Below are 22,657 nucleotides of genomic sequence, written 5' to 3' on the forward strand. Positions count from 1 at the left end.
TCGAGCTCAGCCATCTTTGAAGGACATCTCAATTCTCTAATTGCACTGCGAGGAGGTGAAGAATGAGGAGTGACGAAGCTTCCAGAGGAGCTATGAGCTATAAGGTAGATCCTGTGAGCGCAGCTGAGGACGCAGTGAAGTGGCGCTCGAATGATCAAGAATATTCCAATATACAAATTAGCTTTCCTTCGATCCCTCCGTCCTCGCCTCTTTTTTTCTTGCGTCCTTCCCTCTTAATCTGAAGGGGTGGAGCTAAGATGCAAGTAAAGGAAGCGAGGAAAGGAAACGAGGATGCACAAATAAGAATTGAAAAGCACCCAGGGTGTCCCATTTGTCATTTTAGGTTTCAGAAGGGTGCTCGTGAGCAACCCCTTTGCGGTTGATATGTGCCCTTGATGCGCACTTTTGCCGAACTGATGCGAGCTCCGCAGCAAACTTCTTCCCAACAGTCAAAGCGGCGTTACGTCATGAAAGTGCAGACACGTAGGAAGACCGCAAGTGCTTAGGGTGCCATTTGGGACAGGGCCTAAGAGCTGTGCATGTAAACTTCAATCCCCTAGCCTCAAGAGCCACGCTGGCGCCTGACATCTTTAGGGGCCGTTCACGTCACGTCTAAAAACATGTGGAAAAAGCTGGCCGTGCCACTTCTCCTCTTTTCAAAAGCACCTGGAAGCACTGCTGTCGCTAAGCAATCATGAGCCGCGTTCTCCATGAAGGCGAAGAAGTTTCAGCAAAGGGCTAATGCAAGGGCTGGATTTCCATTAGCTCTACTACTAGTTATATTTATGAGATGAGAAATAAAAAACCTGCCCCGTACAGCTATGATCAGTTGTTCGTCCATCTTGGCTGAGCTTTCGATGTTGTTAAGGAAAGGCTGAAGCTGATCGGTTGGTTCTTGTCATGACCTGCAGTGCGTTTGCAGCATTCTGAAAAGTTGAGATATTTTCATCCTACTGCAGTGTAGACGTTCCCGGGAAAAACAAGCATGTTGCGCATCGCTCTCTATTTGTGCTTGTCATGATCTATATTTAAGATCACAAATTGAGCATGCAAAAGACGCAACATGTGAGCTGCCCCTTAGACTGCAGTCCTTGTTAGTACGCTGCCTCACATGCCAGAGACACCGGTTCGAATCCCACTCTGAGCGGGTCGAGTAGGACCGGTTACATTGGTTCCTTGACCAGGATGGAAGTGTGGAAAAGATAACATTCTCTATTCCTAACCTTCTCTCTTTCTCCTCATCCTCTATTTTCTACTCAAAATCCTCGTTCTCAAAAACCTCCATCTCTATTCAGGCCAGCAGTTCCTCAATGTCCTCAATTACTCAAATTTCATGTCAATATGAATATTAAAGAGTGAATGTGTTTGCACATGTGAAGGAAGGTGTATTTGTGTCTCACCTCTGAGACCAAGGCCTTCTCATTGTTCTTCAGTCTGAACAGGCTTGGTGACATCCTCAGCAGTTTGACGGTTCCCAGCTGAGATCCACAGCACACCAAACTGTCTTTATTTTGTACACGGATGCTGTACAAAGCTTCGTCACAAACCTGAGGAAGAAAAAAAACACAAACAGTGGACATTTAAGTGGAAGACATTCTCAGTATGAAAAGGAGATATTTAGGACTGACTTTGAGACTGAGAGTAAGGTCCTTCTGTTTAAATAGTATGTCTCATACATCCAAGGTCCCATCCATCTTCACCGTAAAGAAGACAGAGGGTCTGAATGGACTGCAACAGCCATCTAACAGATACGTCATGTGATTTCTGTAGAAACAGATAAGAAATATTGTCTCCTTTGAAAGTAGATGCACCAAACAAGACCTTTTTGACTTTTCAGACATTTTTTTTTGATATATTAAATCAATTTGCTTAATTACTTTAATATATTAACAATAATTAATTCTGTAATTCCAGAAGTTATGTTCTATATACCAGTAACCATTGTAATTTCATTTAGGAAATATAACTTTTTTAAAATATTATTAAGTCAATAATTAAGATCTCTGTAATACAGCCCCGTATCTGTTCATTCTTTAATAAAAACAGATTTTATTGAGGGCAAATAAAAAGATTTTTACATGTTGATTTGATGTGTTTTTTAGCTTTTTAAAATTAGAGTTAAATTATTTTAGATTTTAGAACTTTTTTGAGAACCAATAACTTAAAGTATAATTGATCTAAATTTACATCACACATAATAAAATACAACCCATTATTTATCTTTGGGGTTGTACTCCAGACAAACAAGTGGAGATACAGGTTTCAGAGTCATCTCCGGTTTATTCCTTTTTTTTCTGTAGGTGGGAATAAATAAATAAAATTATTACCAAGAGTGGCATGTGTGCCAGAATAATATTTATGTGCATGACATACCAGTGTTCCATATATATACGAGTCAAAGCTCACATTTTTAGGTGCTCTAGAGAAAATCACAAAGCATTTTAGTTATATTAGTGGGACAGAAATTACATACTACGTCTACCTACCTATGTCTAAACAAAGTGCTCTAATGCGTGTGCTCACATTGATTGTTCTCGCTGATGGCTCGGCTTCGTTTTCTTCACCACCCTCTTAGCTTGATATAAATCTGAGTAGATGTCAGCTTGCTCTGCTTGACACAGTGTTCCATGACCTGCAGTGGACAGGAAGACAATACTCCGACTCAGAATTACAATCACTTCATGAACTCTACTGAGGACCCTATGGGTACCTACTGCCTCTGTGAGATTTAAAGAGCTGTTCTGAGAAAGATGGAGATAAAATCTGAAACCAAAACCAAATTCAATTTAATTATCTCCCATGCTGTCTTAAAGGACTTGTTCACCTTGAAATTAAAAATCTGTCATTCTTTACTCTCACGTTGTTCCAACTTCCAAAACTGTGACTTTCTTTCTTCCATTGAACACAAAAGTAGTCCTGAAGATTGTAATTTATCTATGCAATTGCTTCAAATGCTTTATATATCTTGAATTAAGTTTATTTTTTGTATCTAATTGGTAATTAGATTTTCCATGTAGTAGTTTATGCTTTAAAAAAAGGAAATGGGGCATGAAAATATAGTCTGAAAAAATGTATAATTAAGATTTTTTTTAAAGCCATTTAGCATGTATCATGTTTAGTTATGATTAAGACAATAATTTTGCATGTAACCTATAGTAAAAGACAAAACAGTCATATTTGACAAATCTCATTGCTGTTCACATCATTGTTGCTCTTCTTACCTCATTCTGTGACAATTCCTTGTGGAATTGTGTGCCTAGAACTAGAGATTATGCAGAGTAGCCTACTCTTACTATTAAGTCGGTGGCCAGAGAAGGGTCAGGTGGGATGTCCTCCTGCACCACCATACTTTCTGAAATGTTACGTGACTCAATGCACTCGGTGTCCATTTTGAAAGCTCAAGGAAAAAATGGGATAGGGAGGGACATGTAAATAGGGCCAGGGAGGAGCATGAAGAGGCACATTAGATGTACAAAAATCAACATTAAATAATATGATTTAATTCTGTGATTTCTTTTTTGTACTACTTGATTTCTTCTTTTTTTATATAAATTTGATTTATTAAATAAAAACAATTAAAAAAATAAGTTTGTTGACACCCTCACATAACTGGAAATCTTTTAATGGCCAGTCCATACCCTTCCCTTCTACATTACTCACATCACTGGGCAATAGCTAACTTCTACTCTTTATTTCCACAGAGTTTAAGGGTAGGCTACATCATAACAAGAGTGACCCATAAAACCATAGACAGTATAAAACAGACAATTTGGTAACTTAGTACGACTGTGTGAAGATCTTGCTGTAGGGAACAATATCCGCCACTAGAGAGCGCTAAACTATGGAAGCTTGTTTCAGCCACAGAATAAAACGTTTTTAGATAATTGCGACTTTTTATCTCACAGTTGAGAGTTTACATCTCGCATTTCTCGTTATTTTTTGGTTTATTCTGTGGCGGAAACAACCTTCCTAAACACTAAACGTTCAAATCTGATGTCTCGGCAAACATGGCACATTTTAAAGCAAATAATTACTGAATCTCGTCTTATTTTTAGTTCTTCTCCACACATTTCTATAATTATTGAGATGTAACCCTTTTAAGATATTTTAGGTTTGAAAAATCTGCCGTTGACTTACCTTGACACTGACAGAATGTGCAAGACTATAAGCGACACTGATAACGTCATTCTAAAAAAAAGAAACACAAAAACCATTGACATAGCCTAAACTTCGGGCCAGAGGAAACCCATTAATATTGTCACGGGACTGTGTATTTAAGCTATTTTTTATATAGGTAACGTTATTGAAGCAGAGTTTTTTTTTTTTTACTTCAGTTCATAGTAGGCTACTGTAGATAAAAACGTACGTGCCTCGATCATGAATATTAATTAGATTATGCTGACATCGGGTAGCCTACTGGGGCGAACACACAACCTAATTAATATTCAATAGCCATTTCATTACCATAGCATAACAACGGTGTATTAGCGTTTGTAAAGCAGGCGCGTTTTGCATTCTTTGTAAAATACCACCGACTACTGTAGGAACAAATAAATATAGCTTTAATATTTGTATTTGTTTTATTAATGTTATACAATGTATTCACAAGTTAAAAGGAAAAATTAACAGACCTACAGAACATAATACAACAAAAGCAGCTGCTGCCACTGTTCATCATCACATTATTTGAATGCAATTACAATGAATAAAAGTGAAAAGAGCACCAAAAAGAGTAAAGCCTGACATTGACTCATACATTGTCTAAATATTCTAAAAAGCTTACATTTTCTCACCTAAGAAACTTGGTAAAGAGACATTAAATATATATATTTAAATCTAGATATAATGTACAATACATCTTGTCTTGTTTATACAGAAGATACCTGAATCAGTCCTAAAGTTGTGAATTATCAGGTTTCTTAACTCTTCGCACCACCACCCTGCTCCTGCGCCCCTGTCTTACGCCAGGCTGAGGCTCAGCTGGATTTCCCTCTCCCTCAGGAGGTGGGCGCTCCACTCGAGGAGGTGAGTGACTCCTGCCGGTTCGGGCTTCATCCACAAACAACTCTATGCCCTCAAACTTTGTGGTCAGCTCTGCAAGTCTCTCTTTCAAGGAGTTAAATTCCTTGTAGAGGTCATTTAGGGCTTCAGATAATGGCTGAATCCTGAAAAGACCACATTAAATGGGACAAGAACAGTGTGAAAAGAGACACGATTCCACACTTTAGTTCTGTTTCAAAGGTAACTTTTCTTTGTCTGATTTTCTTCTCTTTAGTAAAAGGTCCAGTTGTACACCTCTCTCTCTCTATTTTATACATATAAAATCATAGGCATTTATCGTACCTTCCATAGTCTGGTAGCACTGTATTGTGATCATTCAGAAGGAGGTCTTTGACTTGGGTCATGATGGCATATTTCCAGTTATCCAAGACTAAGGTGAGATTGGCACATCCTCTCAAGTTCACTTTCTCAGCTAACAAATGGAGGGGGGATATGAGTGATCATATATATATACAAAAATAAACATTTGTATTTTTTCATTTAAATAAAAATGTTATCATGATATTTTCAAAGATGTTTGACAATATAACTTACATTTGCAGCAATTAACATTTCAAAAGCTTTTAAAGGAAAATAGTAGTACATATTCAGTATTTCACCTTCAGCTTTGTCCCACTCTGAAGTCTGTCTTTGGCTTTTCTGAGCAGCTCCCATGGAGAGCACAAAAAGTATCGCTATGAGACAATTCATTCCTGTGTAAACAAATAAATTCACATGATCACAAACATTTGTGATTGTTTACACTGGATAAGAGATGATGGGGTAAAATAATATATTCATATATTGAAGTACTGCCAATATGAAATATAAAACAATATTTTGTGAAATTACCCTTTTATTGCCAGAAAAAAAGTGCTTACCTGAGGTTGGTCTGGTCTCACGAGCCAATGAAATAATACTACTAATAATAAATAAGTGTAAAATGTATCTTTCTGGCTTTATATATTCATCCCGACCTAATCCCGCCCACTGGCTAGGGTTGTGTCTAAAAGCGGAGTTATGTTTCAGTTTCAATGACACACTTTATTTTATAAGACCCATCTGCCTTTTTCATGTATATTCAATAAACATAACCAACAGTTTAATTGGATACACAACTACGGTATAGGCAAGTCTCTAGAAATCTGTACAGGGTAAAAAAAAAAAAAAAAAAAAATAGGGTCAAACATCCCAGGAAACACCTGAGAGAAAATAATGGTAAAGGAATAATAATAATAACAATATAAAATTATTTAATGTTAAATTAAGATAAGTTATGACGTATAAGGTTTCCATATATACCTACTTTCACTGGTGTGGATGTGTTCACATCGCTAAAACCATACTGACAGCGACAACAACATGCCCATCACCTCTTCCAAAGTTCAAAGGTAAAAAATGAAACCTTTCAAGGACCTACAACAGTCCCATAAAATTGGTCATCACTTCTGTGGAGTGAAGGGTTAGAGAGAGATAAAGAGTTATGTTGAGAGGACTAGATAGGATCCAGATGTGTCTGGGGTTATAGATTGAACTTCAGAGAGCTTCAGGTAAGATGTTTGATGTCGAGTTCACTTTACCTCAGCATTCCAGCGACTCATCTGCCACACACATGAGGTCCTTCTGATTGGCTGGAGGTAAAACTTCAGGTCTATTCTTCAACCATTGTTTTTGTATTTAAGAAACACAAAAATATTCTTTAAAGTATCCCACCTCAGGTTACACTCATATTTATTCTAAAAATAACTGGTTTGTTAAAACAATTTGAACAATCAAAGTTCAGGTGCAGCTTTCATAAATTAACCTAGAATGGAAGCGGTAGGTATTATGATGTCCATGCATCTCCACTCAGCAGAAGACCTATTTTAAAACCAAACCTGGTCCATATGCTTCATTTGTTTGGGATCTACTGTATGTAGAGCCGTTGAAGTACATGTAAAGCGATACATCAAGCAGCACAGGGCCCCATCTTGTCTCTCTTATCTAGGAAATTAATCATTAGGACAAAAACTATAGAATTTTGTACAACCAAAATTTGTTGTTGAATGAAACGAATGCATGAGTATTGTAAGAACAAAAACATTTAATTAAATAAAAATCAAGCAAAAAAAAAGAAAGAAAAGAAGACAAGACCACAGCATCCAAAGTAATCTGTTTTATTGTTGAACTATTCTCTTATTTAAAAACCCAAAACCAATTGAAAGCATACAACTCAGGGCACCTGTGTTTTGTGACAATGTAAGTACAGCTATCCGCGGCTCGGAGGAAAGACTGTGTACAACCTCAAATCTCACATTTTTAAACCAAAAATAGACTTTATCCTGTGGACAAAGATCAATGTGTGCCTATTTAAGTGAACCAATAGCCTGAAATTTTAGTGTCGGAAATTATGGGTGAGTTTGGGAATCAAGAGATTTGAGGAAACTCTACAAAATATAACGCAATGTAAACATCTAGATCATTTTCAGAAGGCTGAAATTCTCCTGAATGCATATTTAAGAGATCATGTCTTTGGGCTGGTTTCTAAAACATTAAGGAAGTCATGACCAAATGGAAAAAAGTCTGTCAAAAGACAGTATAACCCTGTGTCCAGCCAGTAAAATCTGTCCAGATTACACAGACCAATCTAAAAGATCTATGAGGCTGGTTTACGTCCAAGGACAAAGATGTCAATCAAGTGGACTAAGTTTAGACTTTTGCTTTTATATTTGTAGCTCTGTTCCTTCCCGCATCAATCAATCTCTCTATTTCCACCAGATGTGGAGCCGACAGGTGGGTGAGCGTGTTCAGAGATGGCCCTGACGGATCTCTTTGAAGGGGCAATGATACAGGCTCCTCAAGGGCTGAATGCTGGAAATAAAATTGAAATCTGGACAAGCGTCAAGGGGACGAAGGGGAAATTGAAAATGAAAGGGTGATGACAGTGAAATGGTGCAGAAAAGGGTACCAGCGCCAAAGTTGAGTGGCTAGAGTTTTCACGACGCAAACGTAAACCAATCAAAGCACAGATTCTTAAGCCTTCAGAAGTCAATGGTCAATTACAATCTTAAGGAAAAGGAGCCACACTCTGGGTCTGCAGCCAATCAACCATTCAAACTCCAATCTAATCAAGTGTTTAGAACTGATGCTTAAGGAAACTCCAAACAAAGTGAAGGATTATGTGAAGGAAATGAATGGATGTGTATCAAGAAAGCATGCATGTTGGGTGAAGAAAGTGTTCTGAACTTGCAACACTATGGATGAAGGTCTAAGAAACCGTGGTGAGGTGAAAGATCTTTCAGCTGCACATCCACCTCATAATGGGCTTGAAAAAGTCATTTCTCTCAACATATAAAATCTTTTGAAATTAAATAACAGCATTATTCCTTCTCTGTTTATTATTTACACAACATCCTCAGTGAGAGTTGGGGAAAGACGTTTAATATCAGAGAAATTGATCATGTTTCACCAATGGCGCTGAAAGATTATATTGGACCGCAAAGGGAGATGAGTGTGGTGAAAGGAGCTTCGCCCAAGTGCTTTGTCAAAATAAAAGTCCCAGAATGCACTGGGCTCACACAGAGAGTGCTACATGGGTACAACCCGTCATCTTCGGCCATCATTCATCATCCAAGTGATGCAGCTCACAGCGTTGGATTGGGCGCATATTCAAGCACGCGACTGGCATAGGCGTTTAGATCCGACACAGTCACTGAAGGAGGGGAGGAGTTAAGGATTAGGCATTCTAAAACGGCAGGAATACAGGGAAGCACGCCCACTCTCACTGCTGTTCCTGGTGGGATGTACGGTTCAGCCCGAATTCTTGTGGTTTTAGCTGCGAGGCAAACTGCACATCTCGCAGTGCTCGGTGCCAGGTTGGTTCATGAAGGTGCAGTGGAGGCAGGACCACACAGCCGAAGAGGACTGTGGGAGAGCTTGGCCACCCATGGCATAATCCATAGATCCCGATGGCTGCCCACCAACTGTGTCTGGGATAAAGAATAAAAAAAAATTTTTTTTTAAAAAGAACAAGACCCATCTTTGATCATAATATCAAAATGGAGATGCTCTCAACAATGAACTCCTTAACAAAAACACTAAATAATACTGCGCATGACTACTCACTGCAGAGCTGATCGATTGTGGCCCATTGCTCTGATTTCTTCCAGGTCTGAGCCAATTCCTCATTGGATGTCTTCACTGCATCCAGCAGAAGTCCGATACTGTCCTGTAGATATAAGAGAGAAGGGGATGAGGTTGTCAGGCAAAAGAAATAAACTTTTTATAAGATTAAGTTCACACAACAAAGCCAAAAACAAGTGTAGTATAGTAGTATAGTACAACAAACAACAAGTATCAGTTGTGCCAACACAGGAACTAAATAAAAACTAAGCATGATAACCTGAAGAACCAAAAAAAGTGGAAGGAATTACAGGATTAAGTAGGAGAGTGTGTTGTGTGTGTGTATATAGATAAACACAATGAAAAACTCACCTCTAAGGGCATGACCTCATTGGTGACGAGAAAGAGAAGCAGGTGGAAATCTGAGACGATGCCCAGGAAGGAGGAGGAGGAAGAACACTGGGAAAGATACGTCGCTAAACTGTGGAAGTCCTGCACACACACATTTTTAAGTTAATATTTAACAAAGAACAATACTTCCAGAGGTAGGACTCTACTTTGACCACAGTCAAAAAAATGTAAAAAGTAACATTTTAAAATAAAAGCTGTGCTGCACTAGTCAATTTACTGGTATTTGCACTATTATTTAACTTCCAAAAAAAAAACATGCTGATTTGCGCTGCTCTTGGTAGATTGCGTTGGTCATTATGAAAATGATCCGGCTGCGTCTGTGTTCTTTAATGTGCACATCGTCAGTAGATCACGTGCAGAATTTTCCACTTCCATCTGTGCTTTCATAGGATTTTACTCACGCTAATTTGCCATTTAGTAAATCCGGCCCTAAATGTGTACCTGAGTCTCTCCCAAAGCGTCTCTGTTTTCAATGGGGAAGCGAAAAGTAGAGGAGAAGGTGAACACAGGGTCTTTTGGGAAAGTGGTGGTGATCTGAAAAAAAAAGAGCAATGCAAAACAAAAGACTATGATAGCATTCATTTATTTTCATAGCATTAAATGAAGGAAAGTTTACAGGGTCAGTAAGGAATGGGCCATTTGTTTACAGCCAGTTTGATGCCATGTACCATAATTGGCACATGGCTCTCTTTTGGGTCTTAAAGACAGGCTATCCACTTGAGTCTTTGTATCAAGGACAACAATTGTATAAATCTACTGCCCTACACCATTGGCTTTTTGACTGGCATATGTAGGTTGAGTATGATCAGTGCAAAAGTATGTGGTTGTAACATGACAACTACTCACGTCAATGATCAAGTACTCCACTGGCAGTGGTCGGGCTAAATGCGTGATGTCATTGCCGAATTTGTCTGTATCCTGAAGGTGAAGAAAAAGATCAGAAAATGTTAACCTTTTTATGCCTCACTGACAACTAATCCCCTTCATTCCTGTGGCAGAAGTGATGTTGATAAGATGGTTTATGCCCAAAACACTAGACATATTAAAGAAATGTGACAAGCTCAGGTAAAAGGAAAGCTCATATTGTTAAGAGGCATCAGTTAAAACCTGCAAGTGATATGATCATGGGTACAGTTACATGCTGAAACAGAAATGAAAATGTAAAGAGAGAGGCAAAAAACCTGAAACCACTTAAAAGCTGTGTGACTATGACTATACTGAAAATGTGCGTTTATACTTCTGTTCAAAGGTTTGGGGTCAGTAAGATACTTTTTAAAGAAAATTAATACTTTTATTCACCAATGATGCATTAAATTGATCCAAAGTAACAGCAAAGACTCGGATTGTTACAAAGAAAATCTATTTTTGCTCTTTCAAACTTTCTATCCATTAAAGAATACTGGGGGAAAAAGTATAATAGTTTCAACAAAAATGTTAGGCAGCAAATCGTTGTTTCTTGAGCACCAAATCAGCGTGTTAGAATGATTTTTCAAGGATCATGTGACTGAAGACTGGAGTAATGATGCTGAAAGGTCAGCTTTGCCATCACAAAATGAAATTAAGCTTTAAAATATATAAAAATACAAATAACAAATAATAAGTAACATTATTTCTGTAGTTTGTGTAGTTTTTTTGTAGTTATTTCTGTAGTTTTTACTGTATTTTTGATCAAATAAACGCATCCTTGGTGAGCCTTCTTTTACATTTTTTTAATAATTTTTTTTTAAATCTTTCCGACCCAAACTTTTGAACGTAGTGTATTGTATGTGCATGCATCGTGACTGTATGCATTTAGCATCTGTGTTTCATAACATGATGTGTGAGGAGCGTTTTAGTCCAGTACCTTATAGAAGACATCAGGGACGTACTGCTCCGTGCTGGACTCTTTGGCATAGCCCAGTTCAGGAGCATCTCTGCAGGGAAGTAGACACTCATCCCTCACCAGAGCCATGCACTGATTGGACACCTGATACCCCTCAAAGTGCACCTGGTTATCGGGACCACCTGCCGACACACAAATATTACTAAACCTTTATTTTTCAAACTTGGTACCAAAAAAATGCTCTGTGCTAAAAAACAGCATGAAACAGACAGTGATTTATCAGCCTTGAAGCAAATACCAAACAGGCATTTGACACAACCAAAGGCCTTAATTTATCACCTCACTGGATAACAGAACAGCAGCAGTAAATCTCGTGTAAAGGAGTACCTGTTGCCACCACTGTGACAAACTTGGATCCAAAATGGCCATCTGGAGAAAGCCGACACGCATTGGATTGTTGGTTCTGGAAGTGTCCAGCTGTGATGCATTCCTCTGCACTAAGGAAGTATGAATCCTGAACAGGTGAAACATATCCATTGGTCAATAATGAAATTAGAACACACCATGTAGTTAGTCTCATCTTTCATTTGTCAACTCACCTTGTTTCTGGTGTAGCGAACGGTGCCTATCCTGGTGTCCTCTGACAGCAGATCTGTGAAAATCCACCCCACCTGAAAAAAAAAAAAATAGCTGATATTACTAATCAAAAACAGCTTTACAGTTTCTGTGTGCCAAAACTACATTTGGAAGCTGTTCCACATGCTCAGGCACAAACAAGGGACACTTCTATCATCCATCAGCAAGTAACTTGAAAGTATCATATGGAAGTCATAGAGGTGTGGAGAGAGAGGAACTCAATAAATCCCATTAGAGCCTCATGGGATGAATGACTACACTATGGCAGATCTTCACTAAAAGCATCCAGCCTCCCACCAATATATATATATATATATATATATATATATATATATATATATATATATATATATATATATATATATATATATATAAAAAAAAGAGAAAATTGGCGTAATTTAGCTTATTGGTCCTGATGGGAGCCACCTGTGATATGTTGTGCTTTTGTCATTAAAGCAACCCTTCTCTCTCCTCTCCCTCAAGCAGACCATTTTAAATCCGGTTGTCTTTAATAATTTGGGTAAAATGTTATTTCTTTGATAAACTACTATTTACCCAATTTTTTAAGAGGCATGGAAAAGGTCTCTCACCTTCCGTAGGCCCAGTTTTGCAGCCATCTCCTCAACTGCTTCTGCCTTGGGATCTTCAATCAATTCCAAGCTATTCTGGGTTCCAATCTGAGTCAGAGCACACGGGTGGCAAAGGAAGAGAATATGAAGCCGCAAAATAATACTTGACCTTTTTAAATCAAATAGTTCCAAACATGCATGACTAAGGAACAACAGCAATGAAGTGCAATACTGCATAACTTGAATAATCATCGAGTGTCAATTTGGATGAAATGGCAGACATGGTGAATTACATTTTTTTATTTAATTGATTCATTCAACAAATGTAATTTATATAAAATAAAATAAAGGATATAAACAGTTTTGGAAATCCTGGATATATGAGGGAATTTTAAAAGTGCGAGTTCTTGAATTTTTTGGAAGGAATTTTTTTGGCATTTTTATAATGCATATACATTTTTGTGAAGTTCTAAAATTTGATTGGGTAGAAATGTAATCACAAATTGCAAGAAAAATCCCATAAATTAATTGGTCTAAAATTGTAAAACCTAAAGAACATTCATTATTGAAACTAATTGTTATAATTTAATTATTTTAATATATTATGAATAAAGTTTGAAAATGTGCTTATTTGTCATTTCAGCAGAAGTCCCAGAAATACCTTTTGTCTGAGAATGGGAGCCTAACTATAAAAGTTAGTCTTTTATTGCCCTCTTGTGTTTATCTGGACATGTGCAGATAACACACAAGAGCTTAGAGCAGGGTTCCTCAAATCCAATCCTGGAAGGCCACTGCCCTGCAGAGTTAAGTCCAACCCTAATCAAACACATCTGAACAAGCTAGTCAAGGTCTTCAGTTACTAGAAAATTGCAGGTAAGTGAGTTTGATCATGGTTTAAGATAAACTCTGCAGGACCGGATTTGAGGAACCCTGGCATAGAGAATCAGTCACTAAAATCATGAAAACATACTTAGTGCAATTGTTGTATTTGCAGTAAAGGATGATGGGCCACTGATTCTGTGTCAGGTCTGAGTCTCTCACCTGAGGAGGTTCATAAATGGCGGCAACCTCTGCTCGAAGGCCGAGAGGGATGTCTTTGTGCTCAGTGTAGCGTCCGTACAGGTACCCCATCCGCTGGTTACCCGTCTTCCTCCAAAAGTCAAGGAAACGGTCAGCAATGGTGTGGTTCTCAAACATGATGTTGTCCACATGTCGATATTTCTGCAACAAGAATTTTTTGCAGGTTCAATACGACACTGATTTACCCAACCAGGCATGAAACAGAGAAGCAGAGGGTGAACAGTTTGTCTGTATGTAATGTTGGAGTTAGATGAAATTAAGGGTGTTCGTGATACAGACTGAGAGTAGCTTGGTACCTGTCTGTTGAGAGTGATGGCGCTGGGTTGGCACTTGGTACAGATGCCCTCTGGCCATGGCGGATGACCCTCACAGCCAGATTTAATCTTACAGCTGATATTCTCAAGTGCCACAAACTTTCCCCTGAGAGACAGGAAAACTTCATTAAGTCACTTTATTTCCACAGTCTTATTCAGGTAAGAGTGGAGAGTTCCCAGAAGCACTAACTTGTCTGCTCCGCCCGTGAGTTTCCGGATGTAGGCGTGGAAGGACATGTGCTTGACCGGTGGGTCGAGGTGGTTCAGATAGTCTTCATCAAAAGGCTATTAAAACAGAAAATGGAAGATGAAATAGCAAATGTACTTCCGTGCCATGTGGATCAGTCTGCAGTATTGTAATCAGTACTCTCTGTGATGCACATCTAGGTTAGACCAGTGGTCCTCAACCGTTTTGAATTCAAGGCCCCTCATTATTCAAGACAATATTCCATGTAGACCAAGATATTTATTTAAGGTACTTTTGCTGTAATGACAAATCTGCTTGTTTTCAAACTACAGAAAATACGAGTGTCAATATTAAAATAATAGTAATGAATACACATACACACAATAATATATTTCATACATATATATATATATATATATATATATAATATGAAATGTCCACTTGCTTGTAATTGAGATAAATTATTACAATACTTTTAAGCTCACAAATTTGGCAGTGTCTCAGCAATTTGTACTCAAAATATTTTTAGGCAAAAAATTTTTTATCAGATTTGATTATTTTCCAGGACTTTTCCATGTCTAAAAAAAAACACTTTTAAAAATTCCTCATATTTCCTGGTTTTTCTAGACTGTGGGGACCCTGGTTCTTATATAAAAATTATAGTTGTAAAGGAACACTTGAAATAATAAATAATATGTGAGCTTTCATCTTGATTTGTATTTGCTTATTTTGGCTTATTTTAAGTCATCTTGGGGCCCCCTGGAAGTTTTCTGAGGGACCCTGGTTGAGAACCACTGGGTTAGACTCATTTTCCAATCAGTACTCTGTTGTTCCAAAGGAGGATCACAAGTTTATACCTCTAAAGGTACGCAGTGCACACATTTCCCCATGAGACCATGCCGGCACCTGAGAAACAATGACAAAGAATGCCATACAAATATGTCTTGAGTACTCTGTAGTCCTCATATTACAATGAATTATTCAATAAGCTGCATACTGCAATAGCTCCAAAGTATGGTATGAAAATACTCTAGAAATTGAGAACAATATAGATTAAAAACTGTTTCCGAGGTAGTGTGGAAAGAAAAGCCGACTCACAGCTGGGGGTCTCTGTTTCTGTAGATCTTTCCCTCCTGTTTGGACAGATACTGGTCAATCTCATCCTCTGGGATCTGTGGTGCAGAGTGTGAGCGGGATAAGGAAGATGATGAGGAGGAGGAAGAAGGGAAGGAGGGGTATGAAGAAGAAGTGTGAGGCTGAGCTGTGTCCATGTTCTCACTGGAGGGTCCAGCTGAGGATGGGTACAGAAAAAGCATGTCCCCATGCCTAAAAGACAAAGAAAAACAACTCAAGTCACGTTTACTTGAGCACAATGTTATGCTCTTGCCAAGACACAAGCCCACACGTGCACAACAGAGTAAACCCAATCTCTCACAACGGCACACTTACTTGATTTTCAGCAGGCTGAGAGTCTTGTTCTGTGACAGGATCTCTCCAGTCTTGTTCCGGTTCAGGTAGATCGAAAAACCATTTGAACTGAAGCCAAACTCTTCGGCAACCTGTAAAGAAGGCAAAAAAGGATGTCAGAAACAAGAAGTTAACAAGTTTAAAAAAAAAAAATCCTGAAACTGATGGAATTAATATAACTGCAGTACAGTTGTTCTCATTCTTGGTCAATTTTGGATGTCTAATCCACCTTTTGGAGTCTCTACTAATAAGATAATAAAGTTTTGATGAGTTAAATAAGGGGTGCATCCAAAATGTGTGGTGTCAGTCATGATTATTTGACTTTTTAGAGACTGTGCAGTGATGACTGCAGGACTGTGAGTCTCTCTCTAATGCCATGCAGATACAATTCCTCAAACTCTAATGAAGTTATGAGAGTAGAGTGCTTAAAAGAAAGAATTTGAGACGATGATGCAACAAAATGAGAGAGATGCAACTCATTCCCAAAAGAAATTAAGGCTTTACACCAGGGTTTCTCAAACTCGGTCCTGGAGGGCCGCTGTCCTGCACAGTTTAGCTCCAACCCTGATCAAACACACCTGAGCAAGCTAATCAATGTCTTCAGGATCACTAGAAACCAGAGAATGTCTAATAAGGCGAGAAGTTTCACTCTCAGTACACTTCCGGCTTCTGAAATGGTTGCAGTTCCACTTTGATTCAGAATGAATGGAGGTCTATGGCAGTATACCCCTCAAAATCCACTTTTCTCAGGATATAATTTTTTGTCTAGTAATTTGAATGTTGTATTCGAAAGGAGATGCAAAGAAATTACACATTGCGGGGTGTTAGATTTTTTAGTCACTTATTTGCTTTAAAAAGTATTTTAAAGTGTCAATGACGTCATACACATCGTACGACCAGAGATACTGCTTTACGGCAATCGTTCAGTCACTTTGGTGCTTTCGCGCTCTGCACTCTCTTTTCTCTCGAGGCATCGACAACACAGCTGACACAGGTAAATACACGTGCTTGAAGAGTTTTTGTTTTGTTTGTTTCTGGTCCTGCTTCGGATGCCACGATGCCATCAAGCGGTATCTCTGGTCGTAATCAGTCCTTCACTGACCAATCAGCGTTCATTAGCAGAATGCTAGCGTGTTATGGGCAACAACAACTCAACCTGTAAGAAATCGAAAGGACATAAGTACTCGTTCATTCAACTTTCGACCTATAACCCATGTTGAACTTGCAAAACCTACTATCAAATCTGAGATTTCTCAACGGCAATCGGGTGAAAGAGACAAATTTAGCCGTCTAGCCCCATAGACTCCCATTCATTTTGCACTCATGGGCGATCGCCCCCAGTGGAGCTCTGGTGGAACTACAACCAAAATTCGGTACTTAATAGGGAGTGGCCAGAATCTCCGTAGACGGGCTCTGCTAGAAACTCACAGCTAGGTGTGTTTGATCAGGGTTAGAGCTAAACTGTGTAGGACAGTGGCCCTCCAGGACCGAGTTTGAGAAACCCTGCTTTACACATAGAGACATACATAATGCCAAAGCCTAATAACCAATTAATAAGTTACTCGATCGAAACTTGAAAATTATATGTGGTCAGACTCCCTGCATGGTAAAGACAAAATCAGGATAAAATACTACCAAGAATGTTCATTCAAAAGCTTGGGGTCAGTAAGTTTAGGTTTTTTAAAGGAATCTTTTATGCTAACCAAGGCTGCATTTTTTTATTTAAAATACAGAAAATATGTATCAATTTAATGCATTCTCACTGAATGAAAGTATTCATTTCCATCAATAAAAAAATAAATCTTACCCAAACTTTTAAAAGTTACTCTGACCAGGAAAATAATGTAGGTACTCATGGATATCTAGCTTACTTGCTGTTAAGTTCCTCAGACATAGACCCTGAGTATCTTTCAAAGATGTTATGCCGCTAACATGCCAAATGCAGTCATTCATTTCATAATCAAAAGCACCTTTTACAATCACTTATAAGGGGCCATTCACACAGAAAGCATCTATGCAGTTAAAAATGGAGCAGAAAATAAAATCAAGGTCTAAAGACGCATTTTTTAAAAGTCAAACTTATTTTAACTTGAGCGTATAACTCGACAAGTGTAACTTACTACCCAGTTAATTACATATTCAACATAGAAATGTTTTCCAACCGTCTCCATTGACTTTGTATCGCGTGAAGGGTCATTTCTGACTTATAACAACTTATAATCTATAACAACTTATGACTAACTTACAGGTGTGGGCGTGGCCTAAATGCGCTCTCTCTCTCTATGCATTTCTTTTGCTCGAAGCACCAGAACACAAGATGAACAAGCACACATTTCTCACTCAGAGGCAATAGCTAGACTTTTCTCTGTCCCTTTTCTGCCATTTAATGGCGAAATCAAACAGTGAGACGGTCTCAACTGATCGCTGACTCACTCTCCGCTCTCCTGCTGAGAGACATTAATCTTTAATGGGCCCTGAAGTGTCTACATCAGGCAAACACAAACCCTCTGCCTCAAAACAGCCTTAACTAAAAACATCCAAAATCCTCTCTGACATATATATTTCTATATCCTAATGACAATTTAAGCTATCAAAATCAAGATTTAGATAAGACATGAAGTTGCCATGAAGTAACATGTTGAAACCATTTTCCTGCACTTACTACTGAATATTGATCACTTACTACTACTTTTCTACTAAATGTATAACTAGATAGACCTAGAAATGTAATACAATGAAATATATATCTATGTTAGACAACAAATAAAAAAAGAGAAATAGACTATAGGGCAGTGTTATTTTAGTGTCATGCAAACACTTATAGCTTTTAATTAATATTTTGAACAGCTTTTTTGTTTAAATTTTAATTGTAGTTAAAGGTGCCCTTGCATGGATTATTTTAGAATGTTTCCTGGGGTGCCCTTATAAATGTTAGTATGTTTTTTAGATCAAAATTTGTTATAATTTAGAAATAAAAGCCATTTTTCCTAGCCTGATTTTAGCCTCTGATTTGAACGCTCTGTTTGAAGGGGCGTGTCTGTGTGAGACTTCAGTGTAAACGCCCACTGCTGTGATTGGCTGCTGTGAGACTTCATGGTAAACGCCCACTGCTGTGATTGGCTGCTGTGAGACTTCAGTGTAAGCCTGTTGTTCACGTGAATGAAGATCTTATCATTGCAACACAGTTTCTGCACTCTCACTAATGATTTCACCAATGCAAACATGATGTAGGCTACGTACAGTAAGAGCTTTGTTGTGCAGTGTAACAGCATCATTGATTTCATAACAAGTTTTGGCAAGTGTCCAGATAAACTCGCGCTGTGTGATTGACAGCTTGGGCGACTGGAAAGGGATTGTTCTTTGATCGCTATCTGTATATTAATCACAGTTTAAGTAAGATTATTTTCATCCTACTAAGAGAAACGACGTGAAGTTGATCGTTTAGTCACTGGCTTGATTTACTGATGCATAAACAGTATTGAACGACTTTGAGAGAAAGATTATCTGTCTGAACTTGAACAATTACACATCAGACATTCACATAACCCACTGGTTCTTCAGAGGCTCGGATGAAATACCTTTGTGTTCATTTCTACATCCAAACACTGAGCAACTGCCATGCTTCGCTCGTTTGCAAGCCATGATGTCTCTCGAAGAAAAATGATTCGGACGATGATTCGGCTGCGCAGTTCCGCCTGGCCTTGAACATGGGCTGGCATATGCAAATTTTTGGAGGCGTACATATTAATGATCCCGACTGTTGCGTCACAGTAGGTGTTATGTGGAGATTTGCCTATTTTTCAGGGGTGTTTTTCAAAAACGAGATTTAAATAAGGAGAAAACAATGGGGTTTGAGACTCACTGTATTATTTTTTTAAAGCAATTTATTAAAGCTAAAAAAAATTTATTTATTTTTATTTTTTTGAGTTTCAGCTACTGTAGTCTCACATAGCCAGACCTTCAGAGTGTCAGTAAAGGTCTGGACTCCATCGCAGCTTTCATTGGCCAAGGACCGCCCAAGACAACGTCTGATCAACATGTAAAGCAACCAATAACATTTAGTTTTTTTTCTGCGTTATGTTTAAGAAAAAAAAGAAAAAAAAGAAATGAAAATGTGTAAAATGTCCCTGAGATAGCAGACCGGTGTGCATCTAATAAATGACTTTTCTCCAACAATGGCACCACGAACTTCACATAGTAAAAAAAAAAACAGTGTTTAGTTGATCCTGATAAGCGCTTATTGTCACAGTTGTAAACATGACGGCTTTCTTCTTCTGACACCAAACTTTTGAACAGCAGTGTATAATATGTATTTGCTTTTAGAATGGAATGTAACTTTTATTAAAAAGCCTTTGTAGCCAAGCAGATTAAGTCACAACGACTTTGTTTCCAGACAGACCGTTCAAGAATGCGACACACACACACATCTTCTGGAAATCCTGTATAATTCAACCAATCAGATGACGAGCTCGAAATTCATGAAGTGTTTTCCATTTTGTGTGCATTAGACGTTCAGCAAACATCAGCCCGTGGGCACGATGTCTGAGGTTTCAGCTAACTATAATAACCCTGATATAGGTGCCCTTTTATATTTTGCATTTTACATTTTATATTTTGGCCTTTCGGTGGCATTTTGGCCCCAAGCCCTGCTTCATTCCTGACTCTGCAGCAAACACACCACCCATCAAGCTTTGCACCACAGCGGCCCACATCTGTGAGCCTGCAGCATATGGACATACAGTAGGTCTCCTTTTTCAGAGCCGCCTCATTAATTAATCAACATTCAGCACTCAGCAGGAGAAGGAGTCTGTGCTGCCACTTTTACTGACTCAGGATCTGATGCTGTGCATTTGTTGTAGTGCTATTCTCAGCTTCTTTATTGGCAGGCTATGAATGTAACCAGTGCAGAGGCATGACAATGGATACAATCTGTGGTGAATAGTAACACCTATTCTGTCATAGGGAAGGGTGAGCAAATACATTTGACAGTATATTTAATATTCATTTAAATGATTTTTCTGCAGATAAAAAAACCACCACTTGCAACAGCAAATACATATTATACACTGCCGTTCAAAAGTTTGAGGTCAGTGAGATTTTTTAATGCTTTTGAAAGAAGTCTTTTATGCTCACCAAGGTTGCATTCATTTGATACAGTAATATGAAATATAATTACAAAATAAAATAACATTAAAATTTAAATTTATTCTTGTGATGGCAAAGCCACGATTCTTCAGAAATCATTATAATATGCTGATTTGGTGATCAAGAAACACTTCTTAGTATCATCAATGTTCAAAACAGATGTGCTGGTTAAAAATCTTGTAGAAACCCGAATACAAAAATTTCTGGATTCTTTGATGAATAGAAAGTTCAAAAGAACAGCATTTATTGGAAATAGAAATATGCTGTAACATTATAAATGTCCTTACATTACACACTTTTGAATATACAATATTATTTGCTATCTTGCAGTGCAGCGATACTGTCAATAAGAGGTTTAAAGGAGATCATTGTACAGCTTTTATCTTTTAATTACATATATGAGAAAGAAAATTATAGCACAGAGAGAGATATAGAGCAAAATTTTAATTCCCTTTACCTTCTTAAGGAAAGCTGCAGCTGTCTCACGCTTTGTTGAGGGGATTTTTTTCATTCCATCTGGAGATTGGACACGGATGATCTGTCAATGAGCAAATATAAGGGAAGGGAATTTTACGGTTAGTGCAACAGGTATGACATACAAACAAGCAAACGTACACATTTTCAATAGACAATCAATCTCTATTAGAGGCATAATGCAAGTTACAAGTTAAAAGAGAGGCTGCTCACTGCAGAGCCAAGGGTGGACATCCAGCTCCCCCTGTCTGGATGTAATAATGGATGGAGCTAGAAGGTCCAAACACACCCTAACCCTACCCATAACTCTATCCCTCCGCCCATTAGATCCACAGAGGTGGAGCCGGACTAGGTCAAACTCAAGCCATGGCGTCCAGAGAGGTGGAGCTGGATGTCATTTGGCTCTGCAATGAGCACCACTTAGGTTAAAACAGAACGAGAGCACAACTGTTAATCAGCCCAAAACAAGACAGTGGTACAAATAAGAGAAAACAGGTGGCTGCTGGAGGGCAAACCATTGACATTTGACACTCAAAGCGGTACAGAGGTCTACGCATGCCACACGTCTCCACGTCCAAACATCTGATATATTATTATTACATATTATCATATGAACACTGAGCTGCACTCCTGGTCTCGCCGTTTTCTCTTAATACAAAAGCTAAACAAAATAAAATGTGCCATTCAAAACACCTGAATAAGTTACTCAATGTCAATTCACTTCCCAGATATAAAACTATCAGAAACACAACAGTTCAAAACAATCCTAACTTAACTGAGGTCATAGCGTAATATCTCAACTATTAATTTAAGTTAGATGAAATCTTGTCTTCATTTACCGGTGCCAAGCCAAATAAAGTCAACCTCAGCAGAAATAACAAGCCCTAGCTGTAAATCATAAGTTAACGAGTCAGATGAGTGGTGAACACAAATGTTGTTTTTATTGTTTAATGCGTTTCTGGACGATTCTGGTTGAGTCTGATCATTAGCATCATGCTAACAATTCTGCTGCCTCATCACTGGATGACAGACTTCACTTAAACTGCCAACATACACACGCAGACTGACACTTACTATGTTTTCTGCCATGTTGATGGTATGAACCGTCCCTCTTGATGTCGCCGAAATGAGACTTGACGTATTTTAATATCGCTGTTTATGTGATCTGCTCGGGTCTATGCAGCGATGCCAAACTCACAGAGCCGGTGCTACATCTATATGAGTCCGGACTCCGGGCTATGACGGGATCATGTTTAAAGTCACCGGATAGAAACTAGGAGATATGTGTTATGTTCCTGTATATCTTCATAAAAAAAAAAAAAAAAAGTTGGCAACATATAGCATTTTTTTCCCCCAAAAAAGATAATGAATTTTATATATTATATGTTACTATATAGGTGTTTTTATTTTT

General features: G+C 38.3%; 2 protein-coding genes across 2 annotated transcripts; both read right to left on the reverse strand.

The window, feature by feature from the left end:
* Nucleotides 1–4,865: 4,865 nt before the first annotated feature.
* LOC311305698 (uncharacterized protein) lies at nucleotides 4,866–5,942 on the reverse strand. Its single transcript, XM_084433507.1, has 4 exons — nucleotides 5,922–5,942; nucleotides 5,661–5,753; nucleotides 5,344–5,473; nucleotides 4,866–5,165 (listed from the first exon to the last, which is right to left on the reverse strand). The coding sequence occupies exons 2-4, from the start codon at nucleotides 5,749–5,751 to the stop codon at nucleotides 4,895–4,897; spliced, it is 492 nt and encodes a 163-aa protein (XP_084289633.1). The 5' UTR covers nucleotides 5,752–5,753; nucleotides 5,922–5,942; the 3' UTR covers nucleotides 4,866–4,894.
* Nucleotides 5,943–7,180: 1,238 nt separating this feature from the next.
* nploc4 (NPL4 homolog, ubiquitin recognition factor) lies at nucleotides 7,181–22,479 on the reverse strand. Its single transcript, XM_084433919.1, has 17 exons — nucleotides 22,321–22,479; nucleotides 21,230–21,310; nucleotides 15,610–15,719; nucleotides 15,259–15,486; nucleotides 15,018–15,066; nucleotides 14,164–14,258; nucleotides 13,956–14,079; nucleotides 13,621–13,800; nucleotides 12,601–12,687; nucleotides 11,974–12,045; nucleotides 11,762–11,888; nucleotides 11,396–11,556; nucleotides 10,399–10,470; nucleotides 9,994–10,086; nucleotides 9,514–9,633; nucleotides 9,145–9,247; nucleotides 7,181–9,008 (listed from the first exon to the last, which is right to left on the reverse strand). Exons 1-17 carry the CDS (start codon nucleotides 22,333–22,335, stop codon nucleotides 8,851–8,853), a joined length of 1,875 nt encoding a protein of 624 aa, XP_084290045.1. The 5' UTR covers nucleotides 22,336–22,479; the 3' UTR covers nucleotides 7,181–8,850.
* Between the last annotated feature and the right edge of the window lie 178 nt (nucleotides 22,480–22,657).

Source organism: Rutilus rutilus, assembly GCF_951802725.1.
Source record: "Rutilus rutilus genome assembly, chromosome: 16".
NCBI classification, from domain to species: Eukaryota; Metazoa; Chordata; class Actinopteri; order Cypriniformes; family Leuciscidae; genus Rutilus; species Rutilus rutilus.